Source organism: Lupinus angustifolius, chromosome LG18 (assembly GCF_001865875.1).
Source record: "Lupinus angustifolius cultivar Tanjil chromosome LG18, LupAngTanjil_v1.0, whole genome shotgun sequence".
In the NCBI taxonomy this organism is placed as follows: Eukaryota; Viridiplantae; Streptophyta; class Magnoliopsida; order Fabales; family Fabaceae; genus Lupinus; species Lupinus angustifolius.
Genome location: NC_032026.1, coordinates 5,530,236 through 5,554,591, shown reverse-complemented (window position 1 = coordinate 5,554,591; position 24,356 = coordinate 5,530,236). Strand labels below are relative to the sequence as shown.

The 24,356-nt window shown below is 33.7% G+C and overlaps 1 protein-coding gene across 2 annotated transcripts; it reads left to right on the top strand.

The window, feature by feature from the left end:
- LOC109333507 (NADH dehydrogenase [ubiquinone] iron-sulfur protein 8, mitochondrial) lies at positions 19,255–23,474 on the top strand. 2 transcript variants are annotated; one of them, XM_019569024.1, is made up of 9 exons: positions 19,255–19,380; positions 19,578–19,661; positions 20,315–20,393; positions 20,777–20,830; positions 20,910–21,001; positions 21,078–21,191; positions 22,766–22,833; positions 22,914–23,025; positions 23,138–23,474. In XM_019569024.1, the coding sequence occupies exons 2-9, from the start codon at positions 19,608–19,610 to the stop codon at positions 23,231–23,233; spliced, it is 669 nt and encodes a 222-aa protein (XP_019424569.1). In that variant the 5' UTR covers positions 19,255–19,380; positions 19,578–19,607; the 3' UTR covers positions 23,234–23,474. The 2 variants fall into 2 exon arrangements, with proteins under 2 accessions (XP_019424569.1, XP_019424570.1); XM_019569025.1 differs by having other exon boundaries at positions 19,319–19,367.

The following is a 24,356-nucleotide window of genomic DNA, read 5'->3' as shown; positions in this document are numbered from 1 at the left end:
TCGATGAGGCCATTGAGGATGTGCATTGGGGTATAGCTATGCAAGAAGAGCTAAACCAGTTCGAGCGTAATAATGTATGGGACTTGGTCCCTATGCCTAAAGAACATCCAGTGATTGGTACTAGATGGGTCTTTCGAATCTGGCTTGATAATCAGAAATAAAGCTCGCTTAGTGGCCAAAGGCTACAACTAGGAGGAGGGCATCGATTATGATGTGACGTATGCTCATGTAGCCAGATTAGAGGCTATAAGGATGTTTTTATCCTTTGCATCAATTATGAACTTCAAGCTCTTTCAAATGGATGTCAAGAGCGCCTTCTTGAATGGCTACAAGAGGATGTATATGTAGATCAACCTCCCGGCTTTGAAAATTTTAAATATCTGAACCNAAACCATGTATATAAGCTCAAAAAGGCCCTTTATGGCCTGAAACAAGCTCCTCGAGCTTGGTATGATAGATTGAGCTCTTTCCTCTTGGAAAAAGGGTTCGTGAGGGGTATGGTTGATACTACCCCTCTTTATTCGTAGATTAGATAATCATGTGCTACTAGTTCAAATATATGTTGATGATATAATCTTCGGATCTACTAATGACATTCTTTGTAAAGAATTTTCTGAGATGATGCAGAGTGAATTTGAGATGTCGATGATGGGTGAGCTTACCTTCTTTCTTGGACTTCAAATCAAATAAATGGAAAGTGGCATCTTCATTCATCAATTGAAATATTGCAAGGATTTGCTAAAGAAGTTCGATATGGAAAAATGTAAAGAGGCTTCAACACCTATGGTGTCCACATGCTATCTAGATAAAGATGAAAAGGGAAAATCAATCGAGGTAATCAAATATCGTGGGATCATCGGCTCATTATTTTATTTAACTGCAAGTCGCCCCGATATTATGTTTAGTGTTTGTAAGTGTGCTAGATTTCAAGCTTTGCCTAAAGATTCACATTATACTGCTGTAAAACGAATCATGAGATATTTAAAAGGAACAACTAATATGGGATTATGGTATCCTAGGGATTCCTCATTATCCTTGGTAGGGTATTCCAATTTCGATTTTGCATGATGTAAGTTGGATCGGAAAAGCACTAGTGGGACTTGTCATTTACTTGGTAGTTCCTTAGTTGCATTGCACAGTAAAAAGCAAGTGTGTATTGCTTTGTCCACCGCTGAAGTGGAATACATTATCGCCAGTGTGTGTTGCGCTCAAATCCTTTGGATGAAGCAACAACTTAAGGACTTTGGACTTAACCTAGAAAAGATACCTATAAAATGTGATAATACATGTGCCATAAACTTATCCAAGAATCCCATTGTGCATTCTAGAACCAAGAATATTGAAATTAGACATCATTTCTTGTGTGACCATATACAAAAAGGCGATTGTATGCTTGAATTTGTTGAAACATCTAAGAAATTGGCTGATATTTTCACCAAGCCTCTATCAAGAGATACTTTCTATGTTCTTCGAGAGAACTTGGAATTCTTGATGAAAATTATCTTGATTAAAATCGTCTTAAAATGTTATTCTATGCTTTGCATGATTAATGTCTTATATGCTTCCAAATGTATATTTGTTATGAAGGCATTATACTCGTATTACGACTCATGATCTTGTGTGACAAGCTGAAAACGTATATGTGTTTGAGTAAAAATTGCTTGATAAATATTAGAAATTTTTGCATGCTTTTAAAACCCAAAAACCTCTTGATTCTGCAAATCTGATGCCAGTTAATCGATTAACTATCCTTCTTAATCGATTAAAATGAGCTCCAGTAGCAAAAATTTCATTTTTCACTAAATTTAATCAATTAAGATGTATTTTAATCGATTATCTGGTCTCATTTTTCTGAAAACCTGGAATTTTTTACATTGCTTAATCGATTAAATGCAGCACTTAATCGATTAACGACGGCATATATATTAGAATCATAAGCATTTATGCCACTTTTTCAAACCCTCTCTTCCTCTTTTTCTTTGAAAATATCAAATGCAAATAGAAAATTTGAATTCTTAGCCTGAGAGAAGTATTAAACCTTACCTTTACCCATTTTGCACTTCATCTCATCCAATTTGTTGTCTATTTCCCAAGAAATCTCATTCCCAATTCCAAACCCTAAGCTTTAGGTTCCCTATCTTATCCTCCTCCTCCTCTCATTACTCACGGTTTTCAATCAACAATAGAAAGAGGACGTTTGAAGAGGTTCAAGACAACTGCTCAACGCACTCGTAGACCTCCGACTACTTCATCTTCAAATCCGAACATGAGGCACGACCATGGAGATCCCTACTACTCACTCATACTTCAGGAGACCTGATTGTCCAAATGTTTTGGAAGGAAACCCACCTACATAAGGTATGCTAATCTTACCTGGATGGCGGAATAGAATTTCAAGTTTCCGCAAGGTATACAGGCTCATGGAGCTGTAATGTTTTTGTAATTAATGGGTAATTTGTACCCCGCTTTGATTAGGGAATTTTACGTTAACTTTCGTTATAAGGATGGTAGATATTGGTTTAGGATTTCGGGAAATCTATTTGAGATGGATAGTAACATTTTTATGAATGTGGGTGGCGTATCCACTACTGGTGTTAGCCTAGGTGATTGTGAATGGCTTGTTGATTTCAATGTTGCTGAGGTATATAAATCATGTCTGAGAGGTCCCCATCTGTATGTCCAGGGAGAACTGACTAAAGTTGGTTCTTTATCGGTAGAGAATAGATTGTTTCACTATTTGATTGCGTACATCTTGATTCAGAGGAACACTAATCACGCACAACTTACTATTAATGATCTAAAATTTATGTATGTTGTGAAGGAGAATATAACATGGTTAATTGGCCTGAAGAAATTCTGAAGGTCATATATAATGTCTCTACATCGCAATCCAAATTTTTGCCCTACAGTATCTTCATATCGAGAATTATTGATTATCTGCATATTGACATATCTGACACCATCGTCACAGAGACTTCTAACAAAGATCACCTTGTTGGTGAAAGCCTTATCCACAAAATGGGTATCTACAAGTATGGAAGTACTTGGCAATACCATGAAGATTTTACTACCGTGGATTTGGAGCTATCTGATGATGAGGATCAGACTGGTACAAATAAGCCTAATGTAGAAACTCAGGGGGAGCCATCTGGAACTCCGCCGCATGAATCATCCTTTGGATTAACTCAGTTGGATGCCATGGAGCAAAGGCTGAACAATAGAATGGACTTACACTTTCAGTCTTTCAAAGACTCCTACCATACTGATTTGTAACAATTTGAGGAGCGTCAGGTCACTTACATCGACAACCACTATCAGGTTATGAGGAGCTTTGTCCAGAACACTGCTGAGGCACAGAATGAGAGGTTTTGTGCAGAATTTGAGAAGTTGAGATTCCTCATCCAGGGTGATAGTAGTTTGATGACAGAGATCCTTCTCCGCATCCCTAGATTAGAAGTCCTTAACATTAGATTGCCTTAGGTTTAGTCCTTCTATATGGCTAATTTTCATGATTTTATGCTGCTTTTTAATTTCGAGACATATTTTCTCTTTGCTTTCTGGATTGTAATTCTAACTATCTATTATTGCTATACTTTTATGACTTGATATGCATGCCATTTGAACTTAAATCGTTTCTATTGTGGTTTCATTTTGCTTATATATGTCAAATATAGCATGATTACATGTTTACTGGTTCTTGATCATGTTTGGTTATATGTATATCTTATGTTTGATTGATCCTGATGTTTGAATGCTACACTGTAAATGGTTGATCATTCCATGCTTGATTGGTTCATGTTTAACCCTCAATGCCATTAAATCTGTCATATTAATGTATTCTATTGGTTTAATCGATTAACATGTTATTTTAATTGATTAAATGCTGGTAAATGTGTGCACTTGTTCAATTCTTTCATCAACTGGTTAATTAATTAAATTCCCAACATTAATTGATTAATTACAGTTGGAGTTCACTCCATATCTCTTCTTAATTTTGACCAAAATTTCATTTAGTTTATCTTTTAGATAATGTCAAAATGGGGAGGAAGGTTGTTTTGTTGTTTAATGTGTGCAGGCTGTATATAAAATCCAGCTTCCATTGTCTAGCTATGCGCTTTAACTTTGAAATCAACAACCATGCATTTTGTGATCATCTGCAAGCTATGCATCAAAACAAAATTTGGTGTTGAGTTTGTCATCATCAAAAAGGGGAGAATGAAAGTGCAATGTGTCAAGATAGCACTTAGCTTGCCTATGTTTTGATGAAGACAAAGGACTTTGTGAAAGCTTAAAGACAACTCAACAAATCAACATGCCAAAGATTCAAAAGGTTCACGTCTATACTAGAGTCTTAGATGTGTCTTAGTTATTGAGTCTAGGTTAGGTAAACCTAGATGCAAATCTCACAAGTTCTAAAAACTATCACATCATTTACATGAGACATGTCATCTAGCTTATTATATGTTCATGCATTAATCATACATATTATTTGTGCATCTTAGGCATGCCATAAAGGTAAAACATGTATAGTTGATAAGCATAACATATAGGTAGTTTACCAATTAACATCTTAACTGAAAATATGCCAGTTAATCAATTCAGTGAAGCTTTAATCGATTAACGTGAAAACAGTTTTTAACAGTTTCAACAGATAACTGAAAAACAGAATTCAGTTACTCTCTAACAGTCAGTTAATCGATTAACAGGCAACATAATCGATTAACTAGGTGCAAAACCGCTTTTCTATATAAACTGTGTTTTTACACCATGCTTAATACATTCATTCATTCATTTTAGAATTTCTAAGTTGCATGTGAGATTAGAGTGAGATAGTACTATGCTTAGGGATTAACATGTCACCCATTGCATATGATCAAATGTGTTCATCATTCTATCTTGTTCTTGCATGATTCTTTCATTACTGTTTAGAGATTTCTTAAGGGTAGAAATTACATGTTCTTCATGATTCTGATCTTATACATATTCTTGGTAATTGTGAGATTTGTATAGGGTTTATAGCTTGTTCTTTCTTGTAATATTTGAGCTATTTTAGTGCTTCACATTACTCTCTTTTTTGGGTGTAACAAGGAAAGTCGTCTCTTGGTGTCGTGCCACCAACGAGATCAGAGAATCTTCACCAAGACTTGAAGGTCTTGAGTTTAGAACATACTCTTGGTTGGGGCTGGATCGTAGGAAAGGTCTTCCTATGCGATTGGGTAAGGTCAAACCAAGGTAGAGGTTCTAGCAATTCAAGAAGGTAGTGTTCAAGGTTTTGTAATTGGAAGTGTGTATGTAAGATACATCGGCTTCAATTTTTAGTGAAGAAAATCTCCCTGATTAGAGGGAGGACTGGATGTAGTTTTGCAGTGGACTGTAAAACGAACCAGTATAAAAACCTTGTTGCAGGCTATTTCTTTCCCTTATCTCTTTATTGTTTTAAGTAGTTTTTAATTGCCTATTGTAGCTGATATTTTGGATATAGTATTACTGCCAAATAAAGATCATTTCTGTTCAAATATATCTGCTATATCATTTCTGTATAATTTGTAATTGGCTGTGTAATTGAGCCATTTATCAACTGCTAATTTTGTGTGGCTTAATCGATTAAGTCATTGCTTTAATCAATTAACTGGGCGATTTTCCAGAATAGGGCTTTGGTGAAAATTGCGGTAAGTGGGAACCGCGATACCTATTCAACCCCCCTTCCCCCCTCCTTCTAGGTGTATTTTGTCACTGATACCTAATACTTACTTCTATTTCATTGAGTGTTATGATTTGAATCATTAAACTGAGTTTTATTCGTGTGACTTGTCTGACCAACAAATTACACCTCCTAGATACATTGGGGAAGAACCGAGAGGTGAACCTAACCATCTGACCATTCAGTTATTCAAACTAGAATCCTAATTCACGAGAGTAGTATTAGAATTCTCGGGGTTTCTGGAATTCACCTTGGGTTGCTCCGAAGGGATTAAATAGAAAGATCCAAGTAAAGGGTTTGATTGATAACCGTACCACGAGAGTAGGTGTGACTTCAATTGAGTACACGTGTCAGAGCTAAAGAGAGGATGACACATATCCAATAAAAATTCACCCTTGCAAATTAAAGTTCATGAAAAGGAGCAAAACAAGGATTTGTGAGCGTAATGGCGGTAACCCTTATCCTGGAAATTCTTTCTAAATTAGATTTCAATCCATTTTTACTATTTTCATAATTATTCTTATCAATTGTTCAATTTTTATAAATTCACTTTTAATTCCTATTTGAGTTAAAGATAAATTAATTGTTATAATTAAAGGAATTTTCTAGTCCTCGTGGGATCAACATTTATTACATGACGACATAATCGTGCACTTGCAATTTGCCCTATCATCTCTACATACATTTATAATAGAAAAATAATGTAATATGGAAATATAATTTCTTAGGAAGATTAAAGTATACCATAATAAAATTATGATGTGTACTACTAATTTTCATTACAATAGGAATTATAGTTTGCATAGATTAACATCATTTTGAAAGCACCTCAACCCACATTTTTACCCATTTTCATTTATAAGACTGTTGATGAAGTTGGGCATTTAAAAAAAACAATGAGATAAGAATCATATACTTTATAAGTGAAAATATTGATGAAAAAGTAGGGATTAGTGTAAAGGAATGAATTCAAATGCTTTTATTCATCAATGATGTGGTGTATATATACATAAAAATTGTACAGATAATATCTTATCAAATCTAAATAATATCTTAACAAATTTAAATCTAAACTAAAACTGCTCCTAGATATTCTATTTACATAAAAACTTGAATGGAATAACAAATTTTGCAAGCTTGTTTTATGGTATTACCCCCTTCATGTAGGAGCATGAAGATTTTGAATGCCCAACTTCCCTAGAAAGAAATTGAACTGAGGCTTGCCTAAAGCTTTAGTGAAGATGTCTGCTAGCTGTACAGTACTAGTTTGCCTCAATCGACATGAATGTGCTTGGTGCATTCATGAAACACTGGATTTTTGGCAATGTGCAATGCCCCCTGACTATCGAAATTAGTTGTGGTAAAGAAAATTTGTCACAATTTAAATAGTGAGCAATAGGATAAGGACTATCTGAAGGATGTGATGGAGATGATGAACTAGGGAAAGGACTCAACTTCGGCATTGTGTTTGTTATATATCCTTGAAGTCTCGTTGATGGCTATTTTACACGATGTCCACGTCCAAGTAATGCATTTTCATCAGGATTATTGGGCATTGTGGTGTCTGGAATCACAAAACGGACATCTGAGATGTCAGCCATGGGACTGTTCCTGGTGAATGTTCAGAGTCTTGATTTTCGGAAGCTTCACATGTAGTTGCTACATTACTTATACCCCCCCCCCAATCGAGAGCAAAGTTTGTTGGTGTTTGCATGTCATTAAGGTCAGTGTCAACCATATCATCAATAGGCAAAGAATGAGATGTTTCTTTCTTATTTTTGGAATATTGATATGAAAATTGGTTTTCAAAGAACTGCGCATCTCGTGAAACAAAGAATTCATGAGTCTCTAGATCATAAACTCTCCAACCCCGTTTGCCATAGGGGTATCCCACAAAGGCACATCTACAACTTTGACTTGCAAATTTGTCTCCATTAGGGTGTTGGTTGTGAGCAAAGCATAGAAAACCAAACACACGTAAGTGATTATAGGATGGTTCTTGTCTAAATAACACTTCATTTGGTGTTTTACCTTTTAAAATTGTGCTTGGTGTACGATTGATCAAATATCTTGTTGTCAACATACACTCTCCCTAAAAATCAATAGGCAAATTACCTTAGAACCGTAAAGCTCGTGCAACATTGAGAATATGGCAATGTTTGCGTTCGACCCTCCCATTTTGTTGAGGTGTCCTTGTACATGAAGTCTGAAATAGTATCCCATGATCTAGAAAATAATTTCTCATGCAAATGAATTATGTTCCATTATCACTTCTCACAGTTTTAACTCGTTTGTTATATTGATTTTCTACCATATAAAAGAAATTTGTCAGCAATTTGGTGAACTGTTTCTTATCAATTAGCAAAGAGATCCATACCATATGTGAGCAATCGTCAACAATAACAAGAAAATATGAAGCCCCACAAGATGAACTACTTCAATATGGACCCTATAAATCACAATGTATCAAGTCAAATATATGATAAACTCTATTATTACTCAGTAAAAATGTTTCTCTAGTTTGCTTTGCTCTTTGCCATATGTCACTGACTTTATTCTTGAAATTACTAATTTCACTTCTACTATCATTGAAAATTAGTTGAGTAGTTTTTCAAGACGGATGTCCTAACCTGTTGTGCCATACTTCTGGCTCATTCATTCTTTCAACTTTGCATACTCTCTTTGTTGGGGCTTCTGTTGGGTATCAGCAGGTCAGAATACACCTAGAAAGGGGGTTGAATAGGTGTCGCGGATCACTTACTATGCTTTTCCTATAATTTGCGCAAAACTAAAACAGACTGAACTTAATCGATTAAGCTTGGTTTTAATCAATTAAATAGTGTTTGGACTTAATCTATTATGCATGTGGATAATCAATTATCCCGACTCTTGCACTACTTGTTTTTAGGGTTACTTGCATTGCAAGTTACCGATTACCAATTCTTTACACAATTAACTGATTATTGAAGTTACAGAAAGATAGTAAACCAGATTATAACATGCAACTCATATTAACACAATTAATCAACAAAGTAAAGAATGAAAGTAAGGAGATAAGGGATAGAAAGAGGTGCACAAGGAATTTTTATCTTGGTTCGTTTGCGGTCCACTTCAAACTACATCGAAGCCTCCCCTTCTGATCTCGGGAGATTTTTCTTCACTATTACAATTTTAAGTTTACAAACACACTTCCAATTACAAAAACAGTAAAACTAAGCCACTTATTTCTTGGCACCTAAGAGCTTGGCAACCTATGTTTGACCTACCTAAATCGCCCACTAAGATCTCATATCCTTTCACGGTTCGGCCCCAACCTAGGTATCGCTCGAACCAAGACCTCTTAGTCTCTGTGAAGATTATCAAGATCTCTCTTGTAGTGAAACGATTAACAAAGAGATCAACTTCCTTGTTCAAAACAAATTATATTGAGTTGACTAGAGTACTTAATACTCGGATTCAACAATTGAAGCTCAATCTAAAACACAAAGCAGAAAATCCTCAAGTATCTAATCTAAATCAAATTTAATGCATTAAGTTTTTCCAAAATTGATTTGCACTCTTTTCAAAAAATGATTTTCCTCACTTTTCTCTCAAAGAAATCAAGAACTTCATGTAAGAATGCAATGCATAGAAAACTAAAGAAATAATGCAATGATTTTAATCTCTAAGCCTAACTCTAAATGCTCTCACTCTCTAAATTTTCTAAATGCACTTTCTCAGTGTAATATAATGTATGAAAATGTATGCTCTATTACTATTTTCAAAATATGTAAGTTATGCTACATTGGCAAGAATTACAGCATTTATACTAATCCTACTGATACTGATATTAATCGATTATTCATTCACTTAATCGATTAACAGGCTATTAAAAATTAGTTTTATGTTATGTCTTAATCGATTATATAGTGTCTTAATCGATTATATAGTCTTTTAATCGAAACGTGCTAACAAGATCCGATCAGTTAGAAATTGATTTCTTGATAATCGATTCCACATACTACTTAATCGATTATGTTGACTTAAAAAAAGTTTTTCTTGATGTATGGTAAACTACCTATATGACATGAACATTCTATGCATAGTTTTTCAAAATATAATACCTTTAATGCATAAAACTATGTATGTGAATGCATGAGCCTATTAATCATAAGATATCTAGATGTTATGTCTCAATTTTAGTCTTGTTCAATTTTAGTTCTTGTCAGACTTCCTCCTAGGTTTACCTAACCTAGACTCAATCTAAGGCAATCATCTTAAGACTTCTAATTACAGTAAATATAATAACGCCCTAAGTCTACAGATGCAACCTATGAGTCTTCGGCTCGTTGTTTTTTACACGATCTTTAAGCTTTCTTGTATGTATCTTGTCTTCAAAATTTCAGTTAGCATGAAATGTGCGCGTCTAGACTCTTTTCACTTTCACCTTCTCGAAAAATATATTTTCGGAAAAGATAGAGCTCATTCCTTCGTTCACCTGAACCAATTAGCATCTTCACGGTTTGGTCCTCTATAGCACACAGATCACTAGTAAACTGAATATTACAGTTTGAGTCGTGTGATAATTGTGATATAGAAATCAAGTTACATTTGAACTGTGGTACATAAAGTACATGTTCAAGATTTAAATTATCATAAAGTTTTATTATTTCTACCTTAGTAGAGATGATAGTGTGTCCATTTGGAAGTCCAACAGGACATCCAGACCCGTCCCTTATCATGTGATTTGATGCCCCACTATCAAGTATCCAAGGTGAATACTTTTTCTTCTGAGCATATTCGGTTCTTGAATAGATCACAAAACCTTCACCTTCAGTCATCATGTGTGTCATATACATTTTCTAAGAAGTTTTATTTTGTTTGCTCTAATATCATATAAAGGAAAGGATTCATATGTTTTTATTCATAAATGATGTGGTATATATATACACAAAAATTGATAAGATAATATCTTATCAAATCTAAATAATATCTTAACAAATTTAAATTTGCTCCTAGAATCTCTCATGATCATTAACAGGTTCCTAGAATATCTCCTAAGCTTTAACAAAACTAAATATGCTCCTAGATATTCTATTTACATAACAACTGGAATTTGAATGGAAAAATAAACTTTGCTAGCTTATTTTACGATATTAGTTAGCAGGACCTGATCCTATCCGCTTACCCGGTTTGGCCTGATTATGATTGATTCCAAATTTGGTTAGGTTTCATCGGGTCTCGGGTTGAGTTCAGGATAAAAAGTTAAACTCGATCAATATTTAGGGTCAGGTAAATGACAAACATAACCCAAACCGACCAGTCTTATGGTCACTCCTTCATTATGTTTTGGACAAAGGAAAATGATTTCTTCTAGAATCTTATGTTTGAATCTCAAAGAAGATAAGAACAACCTTTCCAAGGAGAAAGTTTGTATTCTTCACCTCATAATCTTCTGACCTGCCTTCACCTTTAGGTATCCAATCCTTTCTTTCCTCGAACCTTTTCAGTTTATATCTTAACCTTCCGAGTTTCCAACCAGACAACTCTCTCCTTCACTCCAACCTCACTAATTTTGCAAAAGGTGTGAAGCCTTTTGTTTTGGACAAAGGAAAATGGGTTCTTATTGAGTCTTCTATTCCACCACCGAGGAAGAGAAAATCAACCCTTCCAAGGAGACCAATGATATTGCTCTCCTCAAAATATGAAGACCTAATCATCATACTTAGGTCTCCAATCCTTTCGTTCCATAAACCTTTTGAGATTGTATCTCAATCTTATAAATTTCCATTTTCTAACCACACAATTCTCTCCATATTTTTAAACTTGTCCAAAGTTTTTAAAACAAACAAAAGTTTGAAAACACATTTCAACCTCATTTTTGTATTACATTTTATTATTTTAATAAAGATATGACAAATTTAATTTTAGAAAGACATTAGAATGTAAATTGAAATTATAAATTATTACTACGATAAAATATATCAAACAGTTTTATGTCATATAAATCATTAGATAATAGGTAAAATTTAAAATTTAAAAATATAAAAAATTATCATGAGTGTTTGTGAAGAAGATCTTGCTTCTGATTTTGGCGTGGTTTTGATAAAGATACCAACATCATATAAAGAAGAAAATGAAGAATACTTATGAAGACAATGAAGATAAAGCTTCAAGGAATTTAGAGTCTAAGTCTATAGGTTCTATCCTTATACTCTGTAATCTACAATTACTAATAATGCTCAAAAATATTTCAAAAGAAAATTGAAAACTACAAGTATAAATGAAAACAAATTTCAAAATATTGTGTGACATGTTACTGGATCTAAGTAACAAGTTACTGTGACTAGGTGACAGGTTACCAGAACTAAGTAATAGGTTACATGAGTGAAAAATGAGTTACCCAAAAAAACCTGAACAGGGTAATCGATTACTCCATTTGAGTAACGATTACAAGGTTACAGTATATTTGAGTAACCAATTATACAATGTGATAATCGATTACTCGGTTGGACAGAATGTTTGAATAATCGATTATGTTGATTCTGTAATCAATTACTGAGAGTTGTTACACCAGTTTTTCAGATTCAAACTGCACAACTTTCACCCCAAACGAACTGGTTTCATTCCAATCAACTCATACCTTTTCATAGAGGTGTTATGGCTGATTGGAAACCTATTTAAAAGCATTGAAACTTATAATTCAATAACACAACTCACATGCACAATCTGAATTTTTCTGAAACACTTTTTATGCACTTTCTACAACTTGTTCTTAACTTTCAGATTAAATTTTTTGAATTTGCTTTAACTGTGGTTTCAAAGATTTTCAAACCTTCTTATCATTATAAGTAAGTGTATAAAGAGTTACCGGATTGCAAGAGATCATAGTGTTCAAATCTTGTAAAGACAATTTTTGCCATTGTTAAAATTTTCTTCATTCAATTTGTTGAAATACTTTCTTTCATAAGGGTATGATAAGAAAGAGGATAGAGTCACTTGGAAATGTTGTTTTCCAAAGAGTGACATAGGTATTAGAGAGTGAGTAAGGTATAAGGAAGTCTTGAGGTGAGAATTTATAATTACTACTCTTAATATCTAGTGAAGAAATCTCTTGTGTTGCAAGAGTACTAGATGTAACCTTCGATAGAGAAAAAGGTGAACCAATATTAAACTCTCTAAGTACTCTCTTCTCCCTTATCTCCTTAAATTTACTTGATATTTTTCTGCATAACTTTTCCGCTGCTACTAACTCTGAAATTTGTAGAAAAAACTATTATAGATTTAAGACAACTAATTCACCCCCTCTTAGTTGTCATCTCAGTCTTAGGCAAGTTTGCTGCAAAAGTCAATGAATGGCTCTTCCTAGGCTACTTTCTTACGAGTAAAGCTTACAGAATTTTAATAAAATAACAATAGCCATGGAAGAATTTGTTGATGTGTCTTTTGATGAAACCAATCCTATAATAAAGGATGAGTTAAATCTTGATGAATAGGACTTGCCAAGTTCCCCTTTAAAAGAAGAGTCTTGTACCAATACAACAATCAATACTGAGCATTTGAAAATGGATGATTCTATATCTTCTCAAGAAGAGCATATTCATTCTGATTTACCAAAAGAATGGAGAACTCATCGAGATCATCCTATTGTGGTGACATAAGTAAGGGTGTCACTATCCGTTTAAAGTTAAATGATGTTTGTTTAAACACGGCCTTTGTTTCTCAAATAGAACCCTCCAAGATTGTTGATGCAATCCAGGATGTACACTGCATTCTTGCAATGTAGGAAGAGTTAAACTAGTTTGAGAAAAATGAAGTGTGGGAACTTGTTCCTAGACCGAATAATAGGCATGTTATAGGAACTCGTTGGTTATTTCATAATAAATTAGATGAAAATGGAATTATTGTTAGAAATAAAGCTAGACTAGTAGCACAAGGATACAATTAGGAAGAAGGAATAGATTTTGATGAGACTTTCGCTCCTATTGCTAGACTTGAAGCTATTCAGTTATACTTGTATATGCTTGCTCTCTAAATTTCCAGTTAAATCAAATGGACGTAAAAAGTGCATTTCTTAATGATTATATACAAGAAGAAGTGTATGTCGAACAACCTCCAGGTTTTGAAGACTACAAACATCATCCTCATGTATATAAACTAAAGAAAGCTCTCTATGGCTTAAAGCAAGCTCCACATGCTTGGTATGATCATCTAACAAACTTTCTACTTTAAAAAGGCTTTACCAAAGGAAAGGTTGACACTACACATTTTATTAAGAAAATATATCATCATGCGCTTCTTATTTAAATATATGTAGATGATATTATTTTTGGTTCTACTAATAAGATTTTCTGTAGTGATTTTGGCAAAATGATGCAAGGGGAGTTTGAAATGTCCATGATGGGGAAGTTAAATTACTTCCTTGGATTGCAAATCAAACAACTCGAGGATGGTATTTTTGTAAGTCAATCCAAATACTGTAGAGACTTGTTGTAGTGATTCAAATGGATGATTGCATGCCAATTGTCACTCCTATGGGTTCTAGTACATACATTGATACACATGAAGTTAGAAAATGCATTGACATATCAAAGTATCGAGGTACGGTTGGTTCTCTACTTTATCTAACTATCATAATACCTGATATAATGTTTAGAGTCTGTTTGTGTACATGTTATCAATCAAAACCAAAAGAATCACATTTAGTTGGTGTCAAAAGAATCATGAAATATCTAAAAGACACAACTAACATTGGTTTATGGTATCCAAAAGGAAGTATATGTGATTTGGTAGAATATTCATATTCAGATTTTGCTGGATGCAAAACTGAGAGAAAAAGCACAAGTGATACTTATCATATATTAGGAAATGCACTAGTCTCATGGTCATGCAAGAAATAAGCATGTGTTGTCCTAAGTACTGCTGAAGTAGAATACATAGCAGTAGGTAGTTGTTATGCCCAAGTGTTGTGGCTTAAACAAAAATTATAAGATTATGGCTTAGACTTAGGCTGCATTCCCCTAAAATGTGATAATAATAGTGCTATAAATCTCACAAAGAATCCAGTAATGCATTCTAAAATCAAACACATAGATATAAGACATCACTTCCTTAGGGACCATGTCCAGAAGAAAGATGTGACTGTAGAATTTGTTGATACTCATAACCAACTAGCAAATATATTTAATAAACCACTGGTAAAAGAACCTTTCTATAAAATTAGACGAGAATTAGGCATACTTGATGAAGTTTACTTGTCTTAAATGCTTATTCACGATTATATGTTTGCTTCATTGTGTTTATCTTATGCCTACTTGTACTTAACATTGCTTAGTTTTGTTTAAAATTTTCAATTTTTGGGGTATGTAATCGATTACATAGGGTGAAAAATCGATTACCAAACATCAGTATGCCTAAAGATTCAAAATTCTAGGGTCAGTAACTGATTACTCTAGAGAGTAACCAATTACTGAATTTGGCAAAAACCTTTAGTAATGATTACCCATCTGTGTAATCGATTACCTAACCTTGTTGTTTGAATTCTAGGAATTTTTTATGTTGAGTAACCGATTATTCACTTTGAGTAACCGATTACTCAAACTAGTATTTAAGTGTCCCTCCCCATTTTTCAAACACTTCATCTTCTTCCGCAAACCCTTTTTTTCGTGTCTACCCATTCTTGCCTCTAAACATTTCATCTTTAATCCGATTTGAATGATATTTGAGTCATTTCATATCACATTTTCAATTCTAAATACTTCTATTCTATAAATTTCGTGTTTTGAGGCCACAATAAAAAATCCCCAAATCTCTCAAACACTCAAAACCTATTTTTTCAAAACTTCAATCAATGGCTTCATCATCAAAAGCTAAGAAGCAGCGTACCAGTATGTCTCAAAAGAAGCAAGGCACTTCATCTTCTGAGGCTAATCCTCTGGATTTGGCATGACTTCTCACCAATGATGATCAACGCAAAGTCTTCTCGGAGCATTTTCTTGGACGACCAATCTTTTCTCTTAAGTATCGCAAGTTAAGTAACTTTGAGTTTGAAGATTTTCATTTCCCTGTTCTACTTAGGCTACAAAATCTTTTTGATTTCTATCGGGAATCAAATGCCTACTATCTTGAACTTGTTAAAGTATTTTACAAAATTTGAACTTGAGGAAAAATCGTTTAACATCTTTTGTGAAAGGAAAAGAAATTGTTGTAGATGTAAAGACTTTTAGTTCAATATGTTGTAATATATCCTATCAATGTAGCATAAAATATTTTGGTCTTGCATGTGAATGGGATAATTATGATAGAAAAAAGTTCTACTACTCTATGTGTAGATTCTCTAAATGGGAAATTGAAATGTGTAAGCAACAAGCTTTAGGTGAAACTGTAAAGAGTAGAGATATCCTTGCTGTAGGAAATCTCAATCTCGAAGAACGTTTGCTTCACTACTTTTTTAGCTATGTCATAATTCCAAAATTCTCAAATCATTCTCAAATTAATGACATGGAACTTCAATTGATGTATGCTCTTAAGCATAACCTTCAAATCAATTGGGTTTTGACAGTAATGAGACAAATATGGTATGTGCGGGAAACTCACATCTCATTGCCTTACGCAATCTTCATCACCAACATACTTGAGCATTTTGGTGTATCCATGGTTGGTAAGTCCAAAATAACACTCGATGCACGCGATTGTAAGATCGATGTGGATGTGATCCATAAATTGGGTTTCTTTCAAGACCAAATTGATAGAATCTATAAGAATCGAAGTGATAGACAGACTGCACCTGTTGATCCAACTGCAAATGTATCTGTTAACCCTCCTGGACCTCAACCTTCTGAATTTCATGCTAAGTCATCTTCATCTGCTGCCATGCCTACCAATCAGATGATCATAGACGGGTTATTCTCTCTTCGAGGTTACATATCTAATCAGATGGATGTTCTTCATGCTCATAATCAACAAGTTCAATTTCAACTTCAACATTTATCCTATAAGATCAACAACATGGATCTTGATGACGATAGTATTGAGCCTGGGTCTTAGAATATTTGATGTATAGGTTTCTCTTTCTAATGTTGCATGATTGTTGACATTTTTATATGTTTTCTGGTTATTTGAATAATGTATGAACATCTTTTTAGTTTAATGCTATGTTATGTTACCTTTGTATTTGCTATATACATATCGTGTGTGTTGGACTCTTGCCTTTTCTTCTTTTTCATGAAGTCAAAAGGGAGAGAAAAGTTGAGAGAGTGTATTTTATATTTAAAATTCTTTCGAGAACATAACTCCAAAACAAAGGGGGAGCATACTCAAGTCATGTCAAAATATCGCAAAGTATGCTACTTTCATAAAACTACAATGTCAAGAATATATAGGTTTGTCATCATCAAAGGGGGGAGATTGTGAAGAAGATCTTGCTCCTGACCTTGACACGATTTTGATGAAGACACCAACATCACATAAAGAAGAAAAAGAAGAATACTTATGAAGACAATGAAAATAAAGCTTCAAGGAATTTAGAGTCTATGTCTGTATGTACTTCTATCCTTATACTCTATAATATACAATTAGTAGTAATGCTAAGAAATATTTAAAAGAAAATTCAAAACTACAAGTATAAATGAAAACAAATTTCAAAATAATGTGTAACAGGTTACTAGATCTAAGTAACAGGTTAATAGAACTAAGTAACATGTTACATGAGTGAGAAACGACTTACCCAACAAAAACTGAATAGGATAATCGAATACTCCATTTGAGTAACTGATTACAAGGTTACAACATATTTGAGTAACTGATTATACAGTGTGATAATTGATTACTCAGTTGAACAGAATGTTTGGGTAATCGATTACGTCAATGTTGTAATCGATTACTGAGAGTCGTTACACCAATTTTTCATATTCAAATTGCACAGCTTCCACCCTAAACGATATGGTTTTGTTCCAATCAACTCCTACCTTTTCATAGAAGTGTTATGCCTGATTGGAAAACCTATTTAAAGGCATTGAAACTCATAATTCAATAACAAAACTCACATACACAATCTGAATTTTTCTAGAACACTTTTTTTGCACTTTCTACAACTTGTTCTTAACTTTTAGATTAAATTTTTTGAAGTTTATTTAAGTGTGTTTTCAAATATTTTCAAACCTTCTGAGCATTATAACTAAGTGTATAAAGAGTTACTGGATTACAAGAGATCAGTGTTCAAATCTTGTAAAGACAATCATTGCCATTGTTAACGTTCTTTTCATTCAATTTGCTGAAATACTTTCTTTCATAAGGGAGTGATAAGAAAGGGGATAGAGTCACTTGGAAATTTTGTTTTCCAAAGAGCAACATAGGTATTAGAGAGTGAGTAAGGTACAAGGAAGTCTCGGAGTGAGAATATGTAATTACTACTCTTAATATCTAGTGAAAAAATCTTTTGTGCTACAAAAGTACTAGATGTAACCTTCGATTGACAAGAAGGTGAACTAGTATAAAACTCTTTGAGTACTCTCTTATCCCTTATCTCCTTAAATTTACTTGATATTTTTCTGAATAACTTTTCCAAAGTTACCAACTCTGAAATTTGTAGAAAAATCTATCATAGATTTAATATAACTAATTCACCCCCTCTTAGTTGTCATCTCAATCTTACATGTAATATCTATATACTGTTAGTGTAAATTAATTAATATGGAAATATAAATTCTTAAGAAGAGTAAATTATAACATAATAAAATTATGATATGTACTACTAATTCCATATAGTAGGAAGTATAGTTTGCATAGATTTCCATCTTTTTGAAAGCACCTCAACCCACATTTTTAGCAATTTTCATTTATAAGATTGTTGATGAGGTTTGGCATTTAAAAAAACAAAGACATAAGAGTCAGATACTTTATAATTGAAAAACGTGATGAAAAAGTAGGGGTTAGTACGACTCAATCCCATCCGGTTATCCAATTTGATATTATCATGATCAAACTTAAATATGGTTGGATTTTATTGGGTCTCGGGCTAAGTTCAGGGAAAAAATCAAATTGTAACAATATTTAGGGTAGGATAAAGGGCAAGCATGATCCAACTCGACTCGTCCAATGATTACTCATTCATCATGTTTGCATATGTGTATATTCAATTATGTACATAATAATGATATCTCGTTGGTCGTAAGTATCACTAGTTTTCTAATTTTTTATTATATATATACATATATCAAATTACATATCCATAATAATAAATATGAATAATAATAAAATAACGTTAAGAGGACTTTATTTAAAAAGCCATATGCATTATATTTAATTTGATCTAAGATCATGTTCGTGTTTAAAGACTGGCCCGATGAATATTTGGAATTATGTTACATTTGAATCTAGGATTGAATTCAAATTCAAAAAAATAATGCAACCAACATTTAGCCCGGCCAACCCGCTATCCACACCACTGTGAAAAAGTAAGACATAGATGGATCAGCCCATAAAAGGTTTTGATGAACAATTGGGCTTAGCCGAAATGAACATTATACGTAAGCCAGGCCCAACTTTACAACTGAATCGTCGAACAGTTTTGTGTATTCGGTGTTTGACATCGTTCTCGATTTTCCAAATTCCATTTTCCCGAAGGGTTCCGAAACAGAACACAAGTAATTCGTGTCTCTCACCCGCGAGTTACAGATAACGAATCCACGTTCCACCTTCCGGTACCACACTCTTCCTACTCCTGATTTTTCTGGATTTTGCAATGCGATTGTTTAAATCTCAAATCTCTTTCAATTGAAAAGCGATTTCGATTTTGAAATAATTACAACTAATCTCAAATATGATGTATTAGGGTTCGTAACATACTCAATTATATATTTGTTTCATATTTGATTTTCGAATATTTTCCATTTCGTAGGTTCCAAAAAATTAGCTTATCCTTTCAGAAATGGCTGCATTCTTAGCTCGGAAATCGATTCTCGCTCTTCGCAACCGCCAACTGGTAATATATATATCTGATTTTCGACTGATTCATGATAAATTTCACGTTTCATGATTCCTTCTGTATTTATTTTTATTTGATTTCTAAGTTCTCGAAAGTCGAAACTATATTGTATAAGAATGCGTGCATCTATCCCATTTTTTATTTGATTTATATGTTATTTGTCATTAAAAAACTCTGTCGATGAAGTTGAGGTGCACCATATGTTCTCATAATAAATTCATTGCATTTCTTCCCTTATTTATTTTCTTTGATTCGAAGTTGTGAACTAGATTCCTTTTCTCATTTTGGTTATGGGAGTTTAGGATTTTTTTTGTTTAAAAAAATGCTTTGTTTGATTGGACTACTAGAAAAAAAGTTTTCTGATGCAAACGATTTTTGGAGAAGCTGAGTTCAGCTTCTTAAAGAAACATTTATGCCCAAAACCACTTTTGTGGATTAGTTTTTGAGAATCCTAAACAAACAGGCCCTATTATCTGTTCATTTATAATATAGTCTGACTTCTAACATGCTGTCCTTTTACTATACATCACTGTTAGATAATCTTATTTATTTTTTAGCTATAAAGGCTTATTGGATATCTGAAAATGAGTAATTTATATTGTAGGATACCGGTTGTTAAGCTTAATATTATCATTGTTCTGCTTGTTTAGGCTGTAGCGGGTCAAGGGTTGCACAACTCTCAAAATTATGCCTTGAAATTGAATGCACACTCCTTCTCTACCAAACTAGGTCTGTCATTTCATTCCTCTTACCATCTGTATGTGTAGTGTAGGTTTTCTGCATTCTTAATTTTTTATAGACAGGTTTGCAAGCAACATTATTGAGAACCATCTGTATGAATTTTGTGCAGTCACAATCATGATCCAGTTTTGGTTTTTACTTCTTCGTACCGTATAACGAATGACCTAATTGTATTGGGCATAATGAGTTGGGTTCAGGTGCACACAAAAAATATAATCCAATTAAGTGGATGAACGAAATCACATTTCAAAATGCTTACTATGAACATATGTTCCATATGCCTGGATCTCCTCATCTGCTTTTCAAATGTGTATGTTATATAAAGTATATCCACTTATGTATATTGTCAATTTGTGGTGCTCAAACTGCAGAAGATGAAGAAAGGGAGCAACTTGCAAAGGAAATTTCAAAGGATTGGAGTACTGGTAATTTTTGAGAGCCTGGTGTTTTCAGTTTGTTTTATCAATAATTTAACTAAATTGATGCTGATGGTTTGGATGACAGTTTTTGAACGTAGTATCAACACACTTTTTCTCACTGAAATGGTTCGGGGTCTAATGCTTACGCTAAAATACTTCTTTGAGACGAAAGTCACGGTAAGTGTCTTCCAACACTGTTTTCTTGCCAAGATTATTGCACCTTGTATTTAAATGCATGACTTTGTTAATGCAGATCAACTATCCATTTGAGAAAGGCCCTTTAAGTCCTCGTTTCCGTGGTGAACATGCACTCCGCCGATATCCAACTGGGGAGGAACGCTGCATTGCTTGCAAACTTTGTGAAGCTGTAAGGCTTTGATTTTTTCGATTAATTGGCTTGACAAATATCCTTGAGAGTGTGAATACTGGAGATAGCATATAAGTGCATTTGCTGTATTTTCCTGTCACTTTAATGAATCAGATTACTACCACGCTTGGCAACATTATTTAATATTATTTTTTATATACCAATTCTATGTAGATGTTAAGCTTTTGATGAAAATGAGTCTATTGTCAAGTTGTAGTGATTCTTGAGGTCTTATATAGCTTCAAAGGTCTAATATTGATATATTTGTCTGAATTTTTTTATTTGTTTAATGCCTGCAATTGCATGATCTGTGAGATACATATTATGTAAGACGCAATACCTATATTTTAGTGGTTCTCTGTCTGTATTTACACACACAGGTTATAGGAAATACATTGTTGGTCGAAGAAAACATTCTTATTTCAATGCATGATTGAAGAGAGACCTTCCCTATTAGCTAAAGGCATTGAAGTGCATCAAACATGGGCACCACCATATAAAATTTACCTCCTTACTGCTTTAAAAGTTAAAACCTCTGGATTTAATCTTCAGATAACTACCGAAATGAGTACACATTGATATTGTTTGTCAGGAACTAACTCTACGACAAGCTTGAACTGTTAGAGTCTATCTAACATGATCTCGCATGCAAGAGCCCTACGGGCTTGAACCGTGGACACCACACTAGCCCACTTTACCCTGTGTTGATATTCAATTTTATTTTAGAAGAATGGGGCAGCTAGGATCAAAATTTTGACTACTTTATCGTTGAGGCTTTGAATTTGATACCACGTCAAGGACCAATTCTCCTAAAAGCTTGGGCAGTTTGGTGAAGGCTCATAATTTGTTTTATCCCACCCCAAAAAACCTACCCCAACTGTAACTTGCTGTTGGTTTATTTAGAAACAAACGTGCGGCTGTTTTTGCATAATTGAATTAGAGCAACACATTGCACAAAGTGTTGGAGATAAAACCTTTGCAGGTCTATGAATCTGCAGCATATCATTAGTTGAACCAGGTGTAGGAAAATGTGCAATTACCAATAGTTGGAAATCTGTCTACTAAATGAGAAGCGGATATAAAACATCTATTTATGGATCTAGTAGACTGAGCATATGGAAGGGGACATACCCCAAATAGCTGTCAAAACCTCTTACCTGTGGAGGCTGTTAATAGTTAACTTTAATTCTTTGAAATCTTTCATAATACTGATAGCTGATACCACTCCAGCACCATCCCTCTGATGTAGGGCAAACAGAACAATACAACATAGGGAGATATTAAGATAAAGGGTGTGTCTAACAATTCAGTAAACATAGACTGACAGCCCAAGCCATATGGTACAGATAAAAACTTGGCAAGCAAGTGATGCAAATTTTAGATAATAACTCTCATTTACTATATATCATAAATTACCAGCTTAGCCCAAATATCGATATATTTCCACGGTCCTTATATTGTTCCACTTTCTGCTGTTCCTTCTCCTTACTTTCCCTTCTTCTCACCTCCTTTCAGAATAGCCAACATGTTTGTCATTATTATTTTGCCTAACTTAATATATTATTTTTAACCAGATATGCCCTGCACAAGCAATCACAATCGAGGCCGAGGAGCGAGAAGATGGCAGCCGCAGGACAACACGGTGAACTACATTCTTTACCTGCAATCTTTTCTACTTCCCCCATTCCTCTTTCTTCCCCTCTCATTTGTCAAATCTTTCAGGTATGATATTGACATGACCAAGTGCATCTACTGTGGATTTTGTCAAGAGGCATGTCCTGTTGATGCTATTGTTGAAGGGCCAAACTTTGAATTCGCTACAGAGACTCATGAGGTTCATTTTCATTTCCTTCATATCGAATTATATAACTACTATATGTCAATTCATTCCATAAATTATTCTTTGCTCATTTATTTATCATTGAATTTATGTTTAACTGTTGCAGGAGCTTCTATATGACAAAGAGAAGCTTCTTGAGAATGGGGACAGGTGGGAAACTGAAATTGCAGAGAACCTGAGATCTGAAAGCCTTTATCGTTGATAGTTCCTGTCTGATACTTCCCTGTTGCTTGTTCCTTCTTTCTGAGCACTGATAAATAAATTGATCAGTGAATGGTCTTAGAGATATTTGTATGTATTCTTATTTTGTTGCGTTGCTGATAAGCATACGATGATGATGGCGTTTATCTATTTGAAATTTTGAACAAATAAGGAAATAATTGGAGCATCGAATGAATGGATGTTCTGCAGCATTAATTGATCATAAGAAGTTGAAAGTAAAATTGGAGGTTATTTGGTTTGTTTTCATTTTGAATTGACAAGTTTTTATTGTTAGTTATAGAACTATTAGTGTAATATATATGCACTATTAGCTTAAAGATTTATATACAAACATTACTTTATTTACTATTTATTTTTATTACTTTTCTGAAGTGTCAATTATCATAAAATATAAATTTTCGGTAATGTTAGTAACAATGTATTGAAGTGTTTCAAGTACATCTTTTCATGAGTGTACTAGCCCCTCTTCTTGCATTATGTCTATTTCTTAACTATCTTGTAAGCTTTATGACTACTTTCAGTACTCCTTGGTTATGATATTCATTTGCCTATCAACAAAGTCTTCAAGGACCTTTCAGAAAGAAAAAAACATTAAATTGAGGACTTAAAGACAAGTGCCTTTATGATGGATATTATTTCTATTTCTTAACTATTTTTTTATCTTTAGTACTTCCAGTACTCCTTGGTTATAATATTCATGTCTATAAAAAAATCCTTAAAGGTCCATTTAGAACAGAAAAAATAAATTCGAGACTCCAAGACAAGTTCCTTAACAATGGAACAAGATGAATGGGAGTCTTATAGATTAACCAAGTGATTGGATCATTTGTAAGTGTGTTGTTTCTGCATTCCTATAATACACGACATTTAATATATAAGGAAGAATGAGCAGCAATTTTAAGTAATGAGGCTTCAGGGTGTTTGGGATAGTTTGTAGAGAAATGATTTGTTATTTGAAAATAACTTGTGATACCCTATAAAAGATAGCTTATTACCTCCCCGCAAATTCTTTTGGGGATAGATGTACTATTTTGAAAGAAAATATTGCATCGTTAAGAATTAGATAATGGTATTTGAATTTTGATAATACAAGGCTTGGTATT

Coding starts and splice junctions, on each gene's coding strand:
- LOC109333507 (XM_019569024.1), top strand. CDS start 19,608: ATGGCTGCATTCTTAGCTCGGAAATCGATTCTCGCTCTTCGCAACCGC. Junction 19,662..20,314: donor CTCTTCGCAACCGCCAACTG/GTAATATATATA, acceptor CTGCTTGTTTAG/GCTGTAGCGGGTCAAGGGTT. Junction 23,026..23,137: donor TCGCTACAGAGACTCATGAG/GTTCATTTTCAT, acceptor TAACTGTTGCAG/GAGCTTCTATATGACAAAGA.